Genomic DNA, 16,229 nt, shown 5'->3' with positions numbered 1-16,229 from the left:
ACTACAATCTGATCGTTTTTACACTAGTAAAAGTTTTACACTAAATAAAAGTGCTAGGTTAATAATATGGATGATTATGGGGTAGTAACGAATAAAATCTATGAATAATTATATAAATTAAATATCTTTCATTGCACAGGGAAATGCAATTAAAGATTTTAGCTTGGAAGTGGAACTTGAATAGTTATAATAAATAATAAATCCAGCATTTTGCTGGGAAATGTAGTTTGAAACGATCAAAAAAGTATAATAATAATAATGACTTATTTTATGCTTTTTGGGAACCTAAAACTAAATAAATTTCAAGTATTTAAGTACATACAATATCCATTGGATAAAGCTATTTTAGGAAGAAACCATGAACTAGCAGTTTCTATATAAACCCAGCTTTTTGCTAGGAAATATAGTTTGAAACCAGGAACTTCAGAAAAGAGTAGATTCAATTTTGTAACTGAAACTTTTTCTTGAGAACTGTAGTTTGAAAACAATATAAATTGACTAGTCTTTTTTAAAAATAGAACTAAATATTATAACACTCACTTGCTGATAGCCATGATGTAAGGAAGAGACATGGAAATGGATTAAATCGGGTATATTCAATTTCTTAACTGAATAATATTTTACTAGGAGATGTGGTTTGAAACTAACAAAAACTAAAATAATGATGATGATAATAATGCTGACCTGAAATTAAATCTGCAAGTGCTTTGAATCAAACAAGTTCAATTACTTTCCATATACTTCAGCTTACCACATTAATTCTCTCAGAAACAGCCAGTACGGTTTCTGCAGGTTTTATAACGGTCAATTTAAGACCTTTTTTATGACCAACAAGTAAAGAAAATGCAAGTAATATTTATATATTGAAAGAAACACGAGTTATAAACGCAACACTTCAGAGTTTGAACAGATATTAATTACTTTTTCATTTATTTTACAAAAAAAAGTAGCTTGAATGCCTCTGCTCCCAACCACTAGAATAAAACGTTTACTGTACCTTCTGATCACTGCAAAAAAGTACTGTTCTTCCTCAGTATTTTTGCCTTTTTTTCTATTGTCTAAAGATTCTTAAATCAAGATGCATTTTCTTGAGATGCAAAAATGATAAAACATGATGTCAAAGAAATTGATCATCAAAATGAAGTGACTTGATTAAAACAAGAACAAATATCTGCCAATAGGCTCAGAAAAATCAAGTTTTCATAACTCATTGACAGATATTTGTTCTTATTTTAAGCATAAACTTACTTTTTTTTTTTTTTACTTCATTTTACATTGCATCTCAAGTAAATGTATCTTGATTTAAAACAGGTCAAAAACACTGAGGGAGATATTTTTATATATAATTTTTGTATGGATGCAATATTAAATGTCATGAGACATTAAATTACATTAAAAGACATTCTGCTCTATGTGTAAGGGAAAATTAAAAATGTAAGACCCGCAGAAACCCTGAGCCGGTATGAATGAAACATGCACTGCATAGATTAAAAAAAAGTTAAAGAGTAAGAACTCCCTTTTTATTTATTGAAAACATTATAAAATATGAACTCCCAGCTGTAACATGTCTACATGAACCACTAGAAGCAGAGGCAGACAGATCATCAAATGGTCCCACACAGATTTCAGAGAGAGATAATTCTGATCATTTGGACGAGAACATACACTGTGATTTTAACTTTCCCCTCAGTGAAATCAAAATGAACCCTAAACACCTTCAGTAACATGATACTACACAGTAACAGCTCAGGCATTGGCGCTTAAGTCAAACTAGTGCTAGACGTTTACATTCACAGTAAGATTATAATGGCGATTGATCAGGCCGTTTTGGACTTGCACATTATCAGAATACAGACGCACCATCACAACACAACAGCACGCAACTTACTCACTGTGACCAGATCCTAAACATAGACAGCATGAGCTTTGGGATGACTTTTTTAAATTTATTTTTATTTCCAAAACGCCCAAAGGTTCTGTCTATGGTTTCCCTGCAGAAATGAAAACGGCATCAGCAAGATGAGTGTTTTGGCTGTTATGGTCTTGCGCACACATTCACACATGCAAACGAAAGGTTTGAACAACAAAGTTCTTCAATTTTGGTCCAATCATGGCACTGACCCATGTTAAAATGGTCAGAAGGATTGTCCATGTGTGAGTTGCTTGTGTAACAGGCACGCTAACCTCCTTTAGTATCCTAAACATAGAAGTATACAGCCGATTAAATAATTACATTCTCAAAGCTTTTTAAATATAGTTTTGTAGCTTATGCGAGATGTTTAGTAGCAGTTTCCCGTGTAGCTACCCACTGAACGCAAGTTTAAAAGGATTGTTTTATTCATAAATGGCTATATGTGCACTTCCTCTGCCCTCAGCTCACTGCATAGTGTTCTGCATCGAAATGTGTCTTCCTGCATAGCACCGATCAATAAACCCCAAACCAGAGGGACAGTGGACCCCGAACCCTAAACGCCTCACCTATGTAACAGCTACAAAGACATGTTTTCCTAAATATACAACAACCCTCTCCGTGAGGAGAGAAAATGATGGCATCACTTGTCTGGAAGCAGCTCGACAGACACATTGAGCGTTGGTATGATCTGAACAGGATTACAAACACAAACGTGTGTCCAGTTGTGATGTGCAGCGCATGGCTGTTTGTGTGTGGAAGGATGGATTCATGACTTCCTTTGTCGGACTGAGTCCATACTGCCGTTCAGCTTGCTACGGCCAGACAATGCCATGTTGCTGCCGCCGTCGGCATGTCCGGGGACTCTGTCCCGCTCCGAAGACCCTTCCTGTCTACGCCGCCGTGTTTCTTTGTATCGGAGTGTGATGTCACTGTCGATGCAGAACACTTGGTCAGTTGACATCTTAGTCAGATCTCTGGGTCAGTTTCTAATGCTTTACTAAATGAATAGCATAATAACATCCTACCTGCAGTATTATCAGATTTACATTTTTCTCTTAAAATGTTTTAAATTCTGTCACCATTTACTCACCCTCATGTCGGTTCAGACCTGTATGAATCTTAATTATTTTGGGGCACCGTTTTGGCTACCAGTGAATTTCCATTGTATGAACAAAAAACATACTGAGATATTTCTCAAATTATTTGTTCCAAAAAAAAAAAGAAAAAAAGATTTGAAACAACAGGGATAGTAAATGATGACAGAATTTTTATTTTGGGGTGAACTATCACTTTAATACTCATTTAAACCCCATTAAAGGGATAGTTCACTTTAAAATGAAAATTCTGTCATCATATACTCACCCTCAAGTTGTTTCAAACCTGTATTAATTTCTTTCCTCTGCTGAACACAAAGGAAGATATTTTGAAAAATGTCAGTAACAAAACAGTTACAAGGTCCCATTGACTTCCATAGTAGGGAAAAAAAAGTCAATGGGACCTGGTAACTGTTTTGTTACTGACATTTTTCAAAATATCTTCCTTTGTGTTCAGCAGAGGAAAGACATTCATACAGGTTTGAAACAACTTGAGGGTGAGTATATGATGACAGAATTTTCATTTTAAAGTGAACTATCCCTTTAAACTCATTGCATTACTTATGAAATTGTAATAGCAGTGTGTAAATGCATTCATGCCACCTCTGATCTGAAATAAACTGTTGTAGCCTAAAAGTTTGTGTAATCAATTATGTTGAATCAAATCAAATATTTATTTATAAAGCTACTTTTTGCAATTTCTTATTAGATGCTTTTGTCATTTAACACAATAATGACTTCAAATTATCTTTTGGAGGTAATTTCTGTGATTGGTTGATTTCTGGGATGTGATTAATTAGATTAAAAGTGTAATCACTTGACAGCCCTAATAGACAGACAGACAGACAGACAGATAGATAGATAGATAGATAGATAGATAGATAGATAGATAGATAGATAGATAGATAGATAGATAGATAGATAGATAGATAGATAGATAGATAGATAGATAGATAGATAGATAGATAGATAGATAGATAGATAGATAGATAGATAGATAAAGTAAATGGTATGCTAGGGTTTGATTCTGAACAGAACCTTGATTGCAAATATGGTTAGATTCTTTTGAAATATTTGGTTTATTTGTCTTCTGGTAAAAGGTAAAAAATTATATTATGTAAGAAATTAACAAATGTTATTATTACGGTAATAATTGATTAAATCTATATCTGCATTTATACTGCTATCAGTAACTGTAATTAAAGAACTGATATGTATGGTCATTACCGGATGAAAAACCGCCACAAGGTCCAAATTAGGATGAGAACGATTCCGAGTATCCAGCATTGAGTGACGAAGAAGGGGATTGGCAGCATGATGGTATTGGGATCGTATTTGACCACGATCAGAAACTCTGTAACAGTGATGGTCGCCACAATCCACGCTTGCTGGCCCAACTTTTTATGGAATTTCCTAAAATGCAAATGATACATTAGACTTACTGCAAGCACAAAAGAAAAACACCCTGTTCCTAGTGAGCTGCCTAACTAGGTCATATCTTTATGCCTTATAACCATGTCCCAGAAACGCCACTCCAAACAACAAAATCTTCATAGCACAGCATGTATTATTTGCAAATAAGACAATCACTGAATACATGGCAACACACTTCAAAAATGGAAGGGAGAACTGAGAAACTGAGAATTTTCTTTCTCTGCTTACATGTTTACTGGCGAGAGGACAACCTGCCACTCACACGAGATCAACCAATAGCAAACCACAACCATCTGATCAATTCCAGATGGATAAAATCAAATCTATGCTTTTTTTATTGTTAGGGTATGTTATACATAAAAGACTATCGCAACTTCCGTTTCATGCCGACTTCAAAGAAATTGCTGCTTGTGTCAGGTGACGCCAGGATGTCACCTTCGAAGGTAGCAGCCTACATAGACAACCGTTAGTGAGGGAACTCATTTGGAACAGCTCTAGATTGTACTTACGGATCATCCATGAAGTCGTAGATCTCCCGCATGGCCACTCCGCCCACGTTCACAAAGAAGACGAGCCTCAAAAGCACCAGATAATGCTCCGGAGGCATCCACAGCACGAACTTCAAATAAAACGTATTCAACTCTGCCAACAAGAACTACAAATAAGGAGGAAAAAGGGTCATTTTTATCTCAAAATCACTGTGCGGTGATTGTATGCACTAGTCATGTGACTCACCATGAAAATAATACCCAACACCGCCAGCCATCTTCGCAGGTTAGACGCCGGACGCCATTCGAAATTCACCCAACTGTACGGGGTAAACTGGAAGGCGATTCTCTTAATTTTCCCCCTTTAACACAAAATTGCAGGATGTCATTACAGTTCAGTGTTTTACCAGCTGACCGATCCTTTTAGAGGTTTAATGCGTTTTTACTTGTATGTTGGGATGTGCCACAATCCCTGCCACTGATACGGCTTCATGGAGAGCCAACCGAGCGTCTTCATGCCGCAGTAAATGCCCAACCCGTTACACAGCAACACATCCATGATCCACTGCAGCAGGAGAGATTCATTTCATCTGACCTCTTTAAAACAGAGCGATGTATGATTCACAGGGTGTATCTGGTGTGTTTTACTCACATGGTCCCACCAGCACTCTGAGAAGTTGGGCAGCTGGTGTTCGAGGCTGTACTCCAGGAACTCAAACATCACGCTGATGATCATACACATCCACCAGTCCCTGATCATCAGTGTCTGACACACACACAAAAACAAACACATGAATAAAGGTTTCTAATAAAAAAAATTTGATACTGCCTGCAGATTTCAAACATGTGTTAACGTGTTCATTTGCCAACATGCTCTTGAGATAGATACGACACCAACCTTAATGTACCAGCCGAGAAAATGGGCAGGAACAAATCCATCCATTTTGTCCTGTTGAGAAAATAATCATAAAAAATTAAATAATTGTTTTCGGATGCAAAATCAACTTAACAAGTTCAAATTATTCAGGTTTTGACAAATATGAATCTAAAATGATACACCTCACATTTCAGACTTAAAAAAAAATTAAGCAAAGGCATGTCAAAATTATTTTTACTATATTTATATTCACTAAAAAACCGAGACTTATATTGTGATTCCTGTTTAGCTGTCTCCAAATTTAGGACCTCTTGAAATGATAATTAAGACTTTGCTTGTGCCATTTAAGATACTTAAGACTATTTATTGTCTTACAGTTGTTACAACTGAACTAAGGACCTGTGGGAACTGTGATTTAAAATAAAAAATAATATAAAAAAGTATATAATATTCAGTTGGTTGGTGATGCATCACATTACAGAAGATTAATGCCGTTTCATGATGTTCCTACACATATGTACTAGTTTTATGTCACTCATATCACACTACAGCCTCTACTCATATTAAAATACATCAATATTTCATGTCCATTTAACCTTGTAAGAGCAGGATAATGTACAGCCAACCAGTCATTAGAGTTTATTCTGTAATGTACAAATGATTGTACATTATCTCTAGGATTAGATGTATATTTAATACCCTATAAGTGACCAGGCTCAAGCCTGACCCTCTGCAAGAGATCTTTATTATCTGTGTCGATATTGTTTTTATTATGTTGGTTGTAATGCATACCCAGATATTGTGGAAGGGGTCGGTAGGGTGTCCAGGGTCATAAATGAGACAGTTTCCTCCATAATCTCTTTCAGGAAGAGGGACGCCCAGCTTTGGGTCAATGTACTTCATAAACTGCCTGCCATCATGCACTGTCTGAAAAAGAAAAAAAAATCAGAAATGTCGCATTTAAATATGATACAAAATCAATAAAATACTGTATGTAAGGTTGTGCTGTTGAGGCTGATCACGAACCTGGAACAGGATGAAGATGAGGAAGAGTTCATACACAACAGAAACACACAGCCAGAAACGCCAGTAAGCTGCAGAGACAAATGCATACCATAAACTATTACATAAACACAAAAAATACTAATGCAGTAAAAGACTCATAACTACAATTAAAAATCTTGTACAGGAGAATATTGGGGGTTTGTGTTGTTTGTTGTCTGTATCACATCTGAACTTTCTGAGCTTAAACTACTAGGCGATATAGTTTATCTGCCTTCTGGTTATTGAGGTTTGTTTCTGTCTCAAGAATGAAAAAAATATTTGCAATTACACACGTGAGACTGAAATTGGTGACGACTTGTTTCAAGCAGTTCAGAATTGGTTTCTTTCTTTCTTTTAGGAGACATTAACTTTATTTGTTGTACACTTTGATTTTTTTTCATTCACAAGCCGCTATATTACACACAGCATGAACGCTTATATTCGAAAAAGCATAATAGGGGCACTTTAAAATGCTTAAATTATGGATAGAAATGGAAGTTAGTTAAGTCATTTTTGACTTCATCGCTACAACCATTTGTTTGCATCCATGTCTCTAGAGTCTGTCTCTATGTTGGAGACGCCAGACGCTCTTCTCCTCTAAAACAGCCTAGCATACTTCACTGGGATTGAAATTCAACACCGTTTTCACTATGACAGGAAACCAAACTTATAATTTGTCAGTTATCTTGAGAGGCCTGAATGCTTCCTTCTCTGCTGACCGGAGGAGTGCTGTGTTGAAAACCCCAGGACCAGCTCATCCAGCAAAGCAAGTCGGCCCTCATAGCACCACAGAAAGTATGTGTTGAACGAGGAAGCGAGTTACAGTTGCTACAACAGTATTCTCACATTTTCATTGTGTTGAAACACTGTTTTAAGCTGGGTCTGTGAAAGTCTCTGGGTCTCTAACCATATCCTATCTACTTATAATTTAAAAAAAGTTAAACTACAGTCGTGCTGAAGCTACCCCTTTGATTAGTTAGTTCTTATTGTGCAAGAATTTTTAGAAATAATAATCATAAAAATATGAATTATAATTATTATTATTATTTTATAGTCATATTGACACACTTTTTGGACAAATTGCGTAGCCCTACAAACAAGCACAGCAAACCTAGAGTTTTTTTTTTTAATGACATTTTAAGCTTAATCATTGTGATCATTCAGAAAAATGACAATTAAATGTTTTTCCAAAATTGTGAATCCCTACTATAAATTTGTGTTCAGTTTTGATAGTTGTACTCCAAATCTGCATTGTTTGTGTGCCTGTGACATCGCCAACTACTTGCCAGGCAGCAGAACGCAGCGTTTTTAGTCTTTTTCGCTGATCCGTGAGAACGAGGATCGTTTTGACACAAACAATTCTCAAAAACACAAAGAAAAACGATTAAGTTTTTACATCGCTGTCATGTACTTCTGGGAACACTATTGAGTGATGACTCAAATGACTGATTTTTTTTTTATGAACTAGTTCATTGAGATAAAGTCTTTCCAACACTACTTGCAAGGTTGCCTGTCTGGTTATTGCATCAGCTCAGTCGCTTGTAATGCAATGTGAAAAACAATGATGTATTTGTTTAGTCACGCTACATTGCTGGTTGTTGGAAAGCATGTTACTGGAAAAGGTAACCTATTCTCAACTGTAACTGGAACATGTGGTTAAATCACTACTTTTAGTTTCTCCAGCCCAATGGGACCTGGGATCTCACAATTATAGCATCTCATCCTCACTGTTAACCACAAACAGAAGTCGAAGTTGACATGAAGGTGATGTGAAACCTCTGTTAATGTTAAATCATCTTTGAATATAGCGGTTTACCGCTCTAGCTTCAGTTAGGGTTAGATTATGTTTAAATGAAGGTTGCTGGTCTGACCTGGGTGAGGGCGCGTGAAGGGTCCATCTTTAGCTTGTGTTACTCCAAAACAAAGGAACACCAGAATACTGGCGACAATTCCTCTGAAAAACACACACAAAAAATACACATTAAAAACAAACACTGATTAAGGGAACTGTAACTACACAACTTAATTTCTTAAATAAAATGTGAGGATTTTTCTGTGCAAAATTCTCTGCCATGATATTAAGGTGTTCTGGGGCATTGCTAGGTAAATACTAAATATATTCAGTACCGGTTAAAAGTTTGGAAACATACAGAGAATTTTTTTTTTTTTAATTAATTTTGTGAAATATTATTCAAATTTAAAATAATGTTTTTATATTTTAATATGTCTTAAAATAAAATGTATTTATATGATGCAAAGTTGAATAAATGCTGTTTTTTTTTTTTTTTTACTTCTTATTTATCAATGAATCCTGACATGTGACACTGAAGACTGGAGTAATGGCTGATGAAAATTCAGCTTTGCATTACATAAATACATTTAATTAAAAAATATATTAAAACTGAAAACCATTTATATTGTATTAATATTTCACTAAATTAAAAAAATAAATTTTATTTTTGGTCAAATAAATGCAGGCTTGAAGAGACTTCTTTCAAAAACATTAAAGAAAACATTAAAAATGTCCAACTTCAGAAAGGTACTGTAAATAAATATACACAATAAAACAAAACAATATATTTTATGTGTATTGCAAAAATATGCATATCATGCATGCAAATATTTAAGTAGTTTGAGAGCTTGGGGAAACTGGTTCTACTTCATTCAAAGTGCTTCATGAGTACTTTTGGGCCGATTTGTTTCTGATTGGTGGAGATTCTTTGCAGAATCACGAGTTTTTCCACAGGAATTCTGCTGTTAAAAAATAAAATGAGATAATTATGTGTGTTGATGGCGTCCACAAAAGTATATTCCATCCATTAACAATCTTGTAGCTCACCCGAGTTAATGTTTAAAATTTCCTCTATGGAAAACCGGAACCCGACTGTTGCACTCTTTACTAAGTGTTTGATTTGTAGGTTGCTATTTAATTTATAGTGTTTTTTAAAATGGTTTTCATACAAAGTTCAATATTTAGAGGCCCATTTAAATCTTGCTAGCACATCTAATAATAATAGCACACATGACATTCATACAGAAATAATAGCTTCTCTTTCTTCTGATAAAGGTCATGTGCTCTTAAGCACAGCGGGTCAGTCTGTGACCTGGACTTTGTGATCAGCAGCAGATGTCACACATAATCCTGTTAGCCAATAGAATGCCAGAGACTTGCCAAGCCCCTCCCAGCTACAGCCATGTGACATTCTGGCCACATCAGACCACTTTAACTTTATCTCCTGGTGGTGTCTCATTCTCTGGTGCTCTGAACGGTGTTCTGGTTCCAGTGCTGAAGCTAAAGTACACACCGACTGCATGTCAGCCATACCTTTTAGTGTTGTACGCAGTGTCATGTGGCGTCTCCTCCAATAGCGTCACATAAACCAGAGCACATGTCAGGATGAACAGCACAGTCAGGGTATGTGCCCTCCTGCAGATAGAAAGACGAAACAAGAGAGCTTGTATTCAAAAGTTAGTTTAGTTTTTTTCTCAGCCAAAACCTGCTGGGCTGGTAAACCGGTTGATCAAAAACACAACCACGCCTCAACATACATACGCAAGGGGTAGAAAGGAGAGATCAGTAACAGTTTATTACAGCAACTTTAGTTCTCGAAACTGATTTTCAAGGAGCATTTTGACCTTTATGAGGTCAAAATAAGTTTTTCATCAGAACAATTATGGCTGTGAACCTACAAAATCATATAAAAAAATTATCAGAAAATAATTACCGATATCATTTTTATCGGTAAATGAGAAAAAGCCTTTGAAATGAGAAAAATTTAGCATTTCAAAAGACAGTTCATCCAAAAAAATGAAGTCAATGGGGTCCAAACCAACACTGTAAATTATTTATTTATCTAGTCATTTATTAATGGTCAAATAATTTATTTTTGGGTGAACTATGCTGTTGAGCTTTAAAAATAGACAACCTAAAACAAAGAAAACAATGAACGCAAGCAACTTTATTAGAATTAATATTACTGTATTACTATTTTCTTTTATAGTTGTAGCAATATAGTTGTTGCAGAATTTTTTTTTTTAAAGTTTCTGAATATTGGTTATAACATCCCAAAAGAAAGACAAACAATTAATGAAAACATTGGATTTGTATTATTGCTGTTATTAATATAATTATTTATATTAACAACAACAATAATAATAATGTTTTTATAGTTGTAGTCTGATTTAGTTGTTGCGTTAAAAATCAGGAATAAAACAAGAATCGGTTCTGAATAGGGATGCACCGAAATTTCGGCTACTGAAAATGTTCAGCTGAAACAGCCGAAATGGTTTTGAGGGCCGAAATCAGCGACTGAAAAAGACGTTAAATTAGCGTTTCTCCGGTAGCACATTTTGACTAGCTAGAAAAAATAACTCTAGAGAAGAGAATTTGGCTAAAAATATGCACTGTGTTACATATTCATTACATTTGAACTTAACCTGTTAGTGTTGTCTTCATTATTTGATGCATGTTTGAATAAATCTGTCATGAAAACAAGTTATTACAGTTGTTGTTTAAATGTTTATATTTCACCAACAAACTGGATTTGGTTACTCTTTTTGGTTTTCTGTAGACCTATTTTCATCCAAGTGCATCCTGAATTTTAGGTTTCGGCCCAGAATTATAATTTCGGTGCATTCCTAGTACTGAAAATATGTTACCTATGAAACAAAAAAATAAATGCAAAACTATAAGTGAGAAATAGTGTCTTCCACAGCATCTGTCCATCTCAAAGCCTTTAATGGATGGAGATGTCATTCTGCTGAGATTGCAGAATAAAGAAAAGCCGAGCAAAGCTGTAATACTACTGAACAGCCTCTGGACACACAACATACAATATATAACACTCACACAGGGGGAAACCACAGAAAGACACTGAAATCAAAGAGCATAATCAGCAAATAAACAATCATCAACTATCATAACATGTTAAGAGATGTTAACTCACCAGAAGAATGTGTTGGTTCCATCATCGAAGACTTCACACTCAGAGCGGCCGGTTAACTGGAGATCATCTGTGCCTGACCTCTTCCACTCACCTTTAGCCATAACGGCACAGATACACCTGTAGTTTCAACTAAACCTGGACTAAACCAAACCAAACCCAACTTTGATTTCAATTGCAACTAAACCCAACACACATGAACCAAACTTACCCCAACACAACACATCAATAATTACAACCTGAACTTAAAGCAATAGGCTAACCTAGTTGACACCTGAACTAACTGTAACCCAACAGACCTGTCAATTAAAACTGGACTGATCCCTAACCCAACCTACCCATGCTGTGATTTACAACCAAAATAACCTTGAATAGCACACCTGATATTAAAAACAAGAACAACTCAGTCCTTACTAACCCAAAACCTATAAGTTAAGTTACACTACCGCTGAGATTTATTCCTGAACTAACTCAACCTATATAAATCACAACAACTCAACAACTAACCCAAACAAACAAATATTCACCTGACCTAACGTTACCTAAACCAGCACATTTGTGCGGAGATTTAAACCGGGCTGAAATAAGAAATAAAATAACTAAAATCACAGTTAGTCACAGGAGCTCGCGCGCGTCCCGCCACTGGCCGGTAACGGAGCGCGAGCGCATTAACCGGATCAACAGTCGTTCGTAGATGCGAAGCTTTAAGAACCAGAAGGAAAATAACGTCTTCAAGCTTTATAAATATGAACGCTACGGAGGCGCATCAGCCAACGATATTACAGACTGCAGCAGACGCACGCGCACCTCTAGTGACATGCACTTCAGAAAAATATAACCATCATCATAAGGTCGCGCGGCATGGCGTCATTTCCGCTCATGCCATAGGCGGCGTCACAATTTTGTGTTTTTGGTCATCAAACCATGTGCACAAATATGAAGGGCACTCTGTGATGCAGCCACAATCCGTTATAAACACACTATTGTGTGTGTTTATTATTTATTGTTTATGTATAATGCATTTAATGCATTGTTAAGCTGCAATGTGATAGTTATAATATTAAATACTATCTGTTTATTTAGGCTTTATATAAACATGAGAGCATAAACAATCTTTCAAATAAACAAACTGTTCCAGGTTTACACGTAGGATGATGACAGGTGGAAAGGTTTACATAAGCATACGGAAAGTCTGTCACATGATTGAGGAAACACTGTCACACCTGCATCATCCACAGTATAAGTAGTACATTAAACCAGTAACTTTAAAAGCAATAGACAACACTCACTGGGATAATTGTCATACATTATGTAAGCAGTCTGTTTATGTCCAACACATTATGCCCTGCTTTAGCATACAACTCTGAAAGCCTTCACAGAAAGCAGAGTCAGCACAAATACAGAACTGAGCCAGTCTAAACATGTCAGTGGTTCTCAGAAAAGCTCGGTTCTCTCATTTAGAGTTGTATGAGATTAATTGTATTATTATTAAGGGCTTGCTGCAACTGGCTCCAGCTCATATAGCGGGTCAAACGTGCTTGTTGTAGAGTAGCTAAGATTGGATTGAGAATTCAGGATACTTGTGTGCATTTGTTAAACGCCAATTCGGAGGCATATGTCCAATAAGACATAGGTTACAGTTTACAGAATATAAATATGATGACTGAAGCCAGCGATTAACAAGGTCATAAACATATCTGATCTTATTAAGATTCACCTCGAAGTTTATTTGACGTAATACTATATTGTGATCGGAAGGGGGCGCTGTTGTACTATTCACAAAGTAAACTACAGAACAGAAACAATTTCTCGGTTGATTTTTAACAGATCCTTTTCTTTTTGTTATGTGAAGGTCACATTAACACGGAGTTGAAATGTTTATACTTTTATACAATACCATCATTATAAAAAGTTTATAATTATATAATAATATATAATAATGTATATAAAATACTGATTTATTGTTGCTACTTTTGAATTCTTTGTAGCCTGTTTTTTTTTTTTGTATTACAATTTAAAAACTAATCTTAAAAATACGAATTGTTATGTCTTAAAAATCATTTAAAAATGATTTATATGAATATAATAATAATTTAAATACTTGTTTGCCATCAGTTCAGTTTTATTCATCCCTTAGGAAATTTGTTTTGCACAGGTGACACACATCACATTAACACACATATCTCCATAAACATTTTTGGACAAATACATTATAAGAATAAGATCAGTGTCAGTAAATTAAATTTAAGGCAAATTTTATAAGAAAAATCTTAAAAATCGAGGAAAATATAATTTGAACATAATAGTTTTATTCTATGTAATTTCCAATCAAATGCTTAAATTATGAATAAAATGGATAGGCTGCAATAAATACCATATTCTTTAAAAAATAAGCTATTACTTAAAAATAAGGTGAACTAGACTCGCATTCGGCCGTTGCCGTAAGCCAGTGATGATAGTTTATAAAGTTATAAATATGGATATTTTCCATACAAAAACCCATCGCTTCACATCAGAAGGTCTTTAACCCACTGGGGTCGTATGGATTACTTTTATGATGCATGAATGTCCTTGTTTTGGGCTTCAAAATCTCAGTCACTATTGACTCCCATTATAAAGCTTGGAAGAGCCAGGATCATTTTGAATATCCCCTGAGACCCAGGAAAGAAACGTTTTTTGAAATTTTTCATGTTATCTAATTGTTTAGAGCACAATAAACAAATGGTTAAAAAAAACAATAAATTTTTTGACAATTTATATTTTAATCATGTACTATATCCTCAGTAGTGGACGCCAGGACTCAGTTGTTTAAAAAAACAAAATTAAATTACATGTACAGTATAGGCAAAAACAATGGGATTTACCCATTGATATAATTTTTTATTTTGTTTGAGTGAACTTACCTTTTAATAGCTGTATTAACGGGATGCATCCAACATGCATTATAATTACTTTTTAATTAGACTGTTGTCATTCATTCGACTCATTTTACTGGTGGTGCAATGTGAGCGGGGGGAAGGCAACGGGGTGGGTACAACCAGGGTACAACCAATTACATGTGAATGTATGCAGGTCTAACCAATCACAGCCAAGTAGAGGCGGGTCTAACCAATCACAGCCGGATAGAGGCGGGTCTAACAACAAGGGGGTAGCGGATTCTGACCAATGGGAGCGGAGCATGTGGTTTTACACTGCTAAGGCGCAGTACTTTAAATCTGACGAGATTAAATCACGGCCAGATCTAGAGTTTCACGGTCATAACGACGTGTGGTGTAATTCACACTGATTTTTCTTGCTCTCAGGGATTTTCACAGCCATTTGGCCCGTTTTATTCTGGATCTGGGCACTATCAACGATGTCTACCACCCTGCTCAGCCTCTCCTCCATCGCCGGGGAAAGACTGGCCTCTTCAAGGGAAACTGTCCCTCAGAGGAATACAGAGACTCTCCCTCAACGGAAGCACACGGGAACATGCCGAAATCTGTTCGGACCCGTGGATCACGACGAGCTGAAGCGAGAGCTGACATCCAAACTTCGTGAAATATCTCGACGAGATCAGCTGAGATGGAACTTCAATTTCAGTGAAGGACAGCCGCTGAACGGGGGGTTGAAGTGGGAGGAAAGTCCAGCTGAGGACTGTCCGGAATTTTACAGAGAAAAGACGGCCGTGTCAAAGAGACCATGTGTGGACTTCCCCACGACAGAAAGAATCGCCCATACCTCAAAATGTGGAAGTCGTTCAATGAAAGTTTTGAAAAAGACAGCCATGTGTAACCGAAGAAAAGTATCTCGCAAAACAGTCGCTCGCGTCCAGACGAAGAGACTCACAGACCTGCGCATTACAGGTAAACAATACGGGACTGTTATTACTACTATATTACTGTAACAACATTAATAACAGTCATGTAAAGTTGTTCACGGTTTTAATCTTGTGAATTTGTTTTCTTGTAGATTTTTATGGAAAGCGAAAGAAAACGGACAGCGTCCACAAGGAAAGCAGGAACATGAAGTGAAAACGCATCCTCTGAAGGAAAAAAACGCAGCAGTCCGTGGTGGCGGGAAAAGGCCGGAAGTAATGACGTATCAGAGTCTGACCCACGTTATTACGTGATAATGTGATTTTGGAATCTTATTTATGTACGGATTTATGTTCGGTTAAATAATAGGAGCAGTGCTGGTTGCTCTTTACACAACTGATAAGTAACTTTAAATTAAAGTCAGGACAAGTAAGCCTATTTATTGTTGACTAATATATATCAGTGTATATATATTTTTTGTAACTGCTTAAGTTATTTATTTATTTTATTTTACATTTCAAGAAGATTATACTTATGTGGTTGAAAAATGTATCTTTTCTTCTTGATCCTGAGCCATATGTCACTATTGTAAAGATGTTGCTTTTGATAAATGTGTATATATAAATGTATGTTGCGTCCC

At 35.9% G+C, this 16,229-nt stretch overlaps 2 protein-coding genes across 2 annotated transcripts; one reads left to right on the top strand and one right to left on the bottom strand.

The window, feature by feature from the left end:
• Positions 1-1,487: 1,487 nt before the first annotated feature.
• ptdss2 (phosphatidylserine synthase 2) lies at positions 1,488-12,718 on the bottom strand. Its single transcript, XM_079603770.1, has 12 exons — positions 11,796-12,718; positions 10,175-10,276; positions 8,721-8,803; positions 6,832-6,899; positions 6,598-6,732; positions 5,827-5,877; positions 5,581-5,694; positions 5,375-5,493; positions 5,176-5,290; positions 4,950-5,095; positions 4,234-4,419; positions 1,488-2,841 (listed from the first exon to the last, which is right to left on the bottom strand). Exons 1-12 carry the CDS (start codon positions 11,894-11,896, stop codon positions 2,679-2,681), a joined length of 1,383 nt encoding a protein of 460 aa, XP_079459896.1. The 5' UTR covers positions 11,897-12,718; the 3' UTR covers positions 1,488-2,678.
• Positions 12,719-15,003: 2,285 nt separating this feature from the next.
• On the top strand, positions 15,004-16,229 carry cdkn1cb (cyclin dependent kinase inhibitor 1Cb). The gene is made up of 2 exons (XM_079603469.1): positions 15,004-15,637; positions 15,744-16,229. Exons 1-2 carry the CDS (start codon positions 15,148-15,150, stop codon positions 15,803-15,805), a joined length of 552 nt encoding a protein of 183 aa, XP_079459595.1. The 5' UTR covers positions 15,004-15,147; the 3' UTR covers positions 15,806-16,229.

The sequence above is a fragment of the Phoxinus phoxinus genome (assembly GCF_949152265.1).
Source record: "Phoxinus phoxinus genome assembly, chromosome: 25".
In the NCBI taxonomy this organism is placed as follows: Eukaryota; Metazoa; Chordata; class Actinopteri; order Cypriniformes; family Leuciscidae; genus Phoxinus; species Phoxinus phoxinus.
This window is presented reverse-complemented; position numbering and strand designations above follow the sequence as displayed.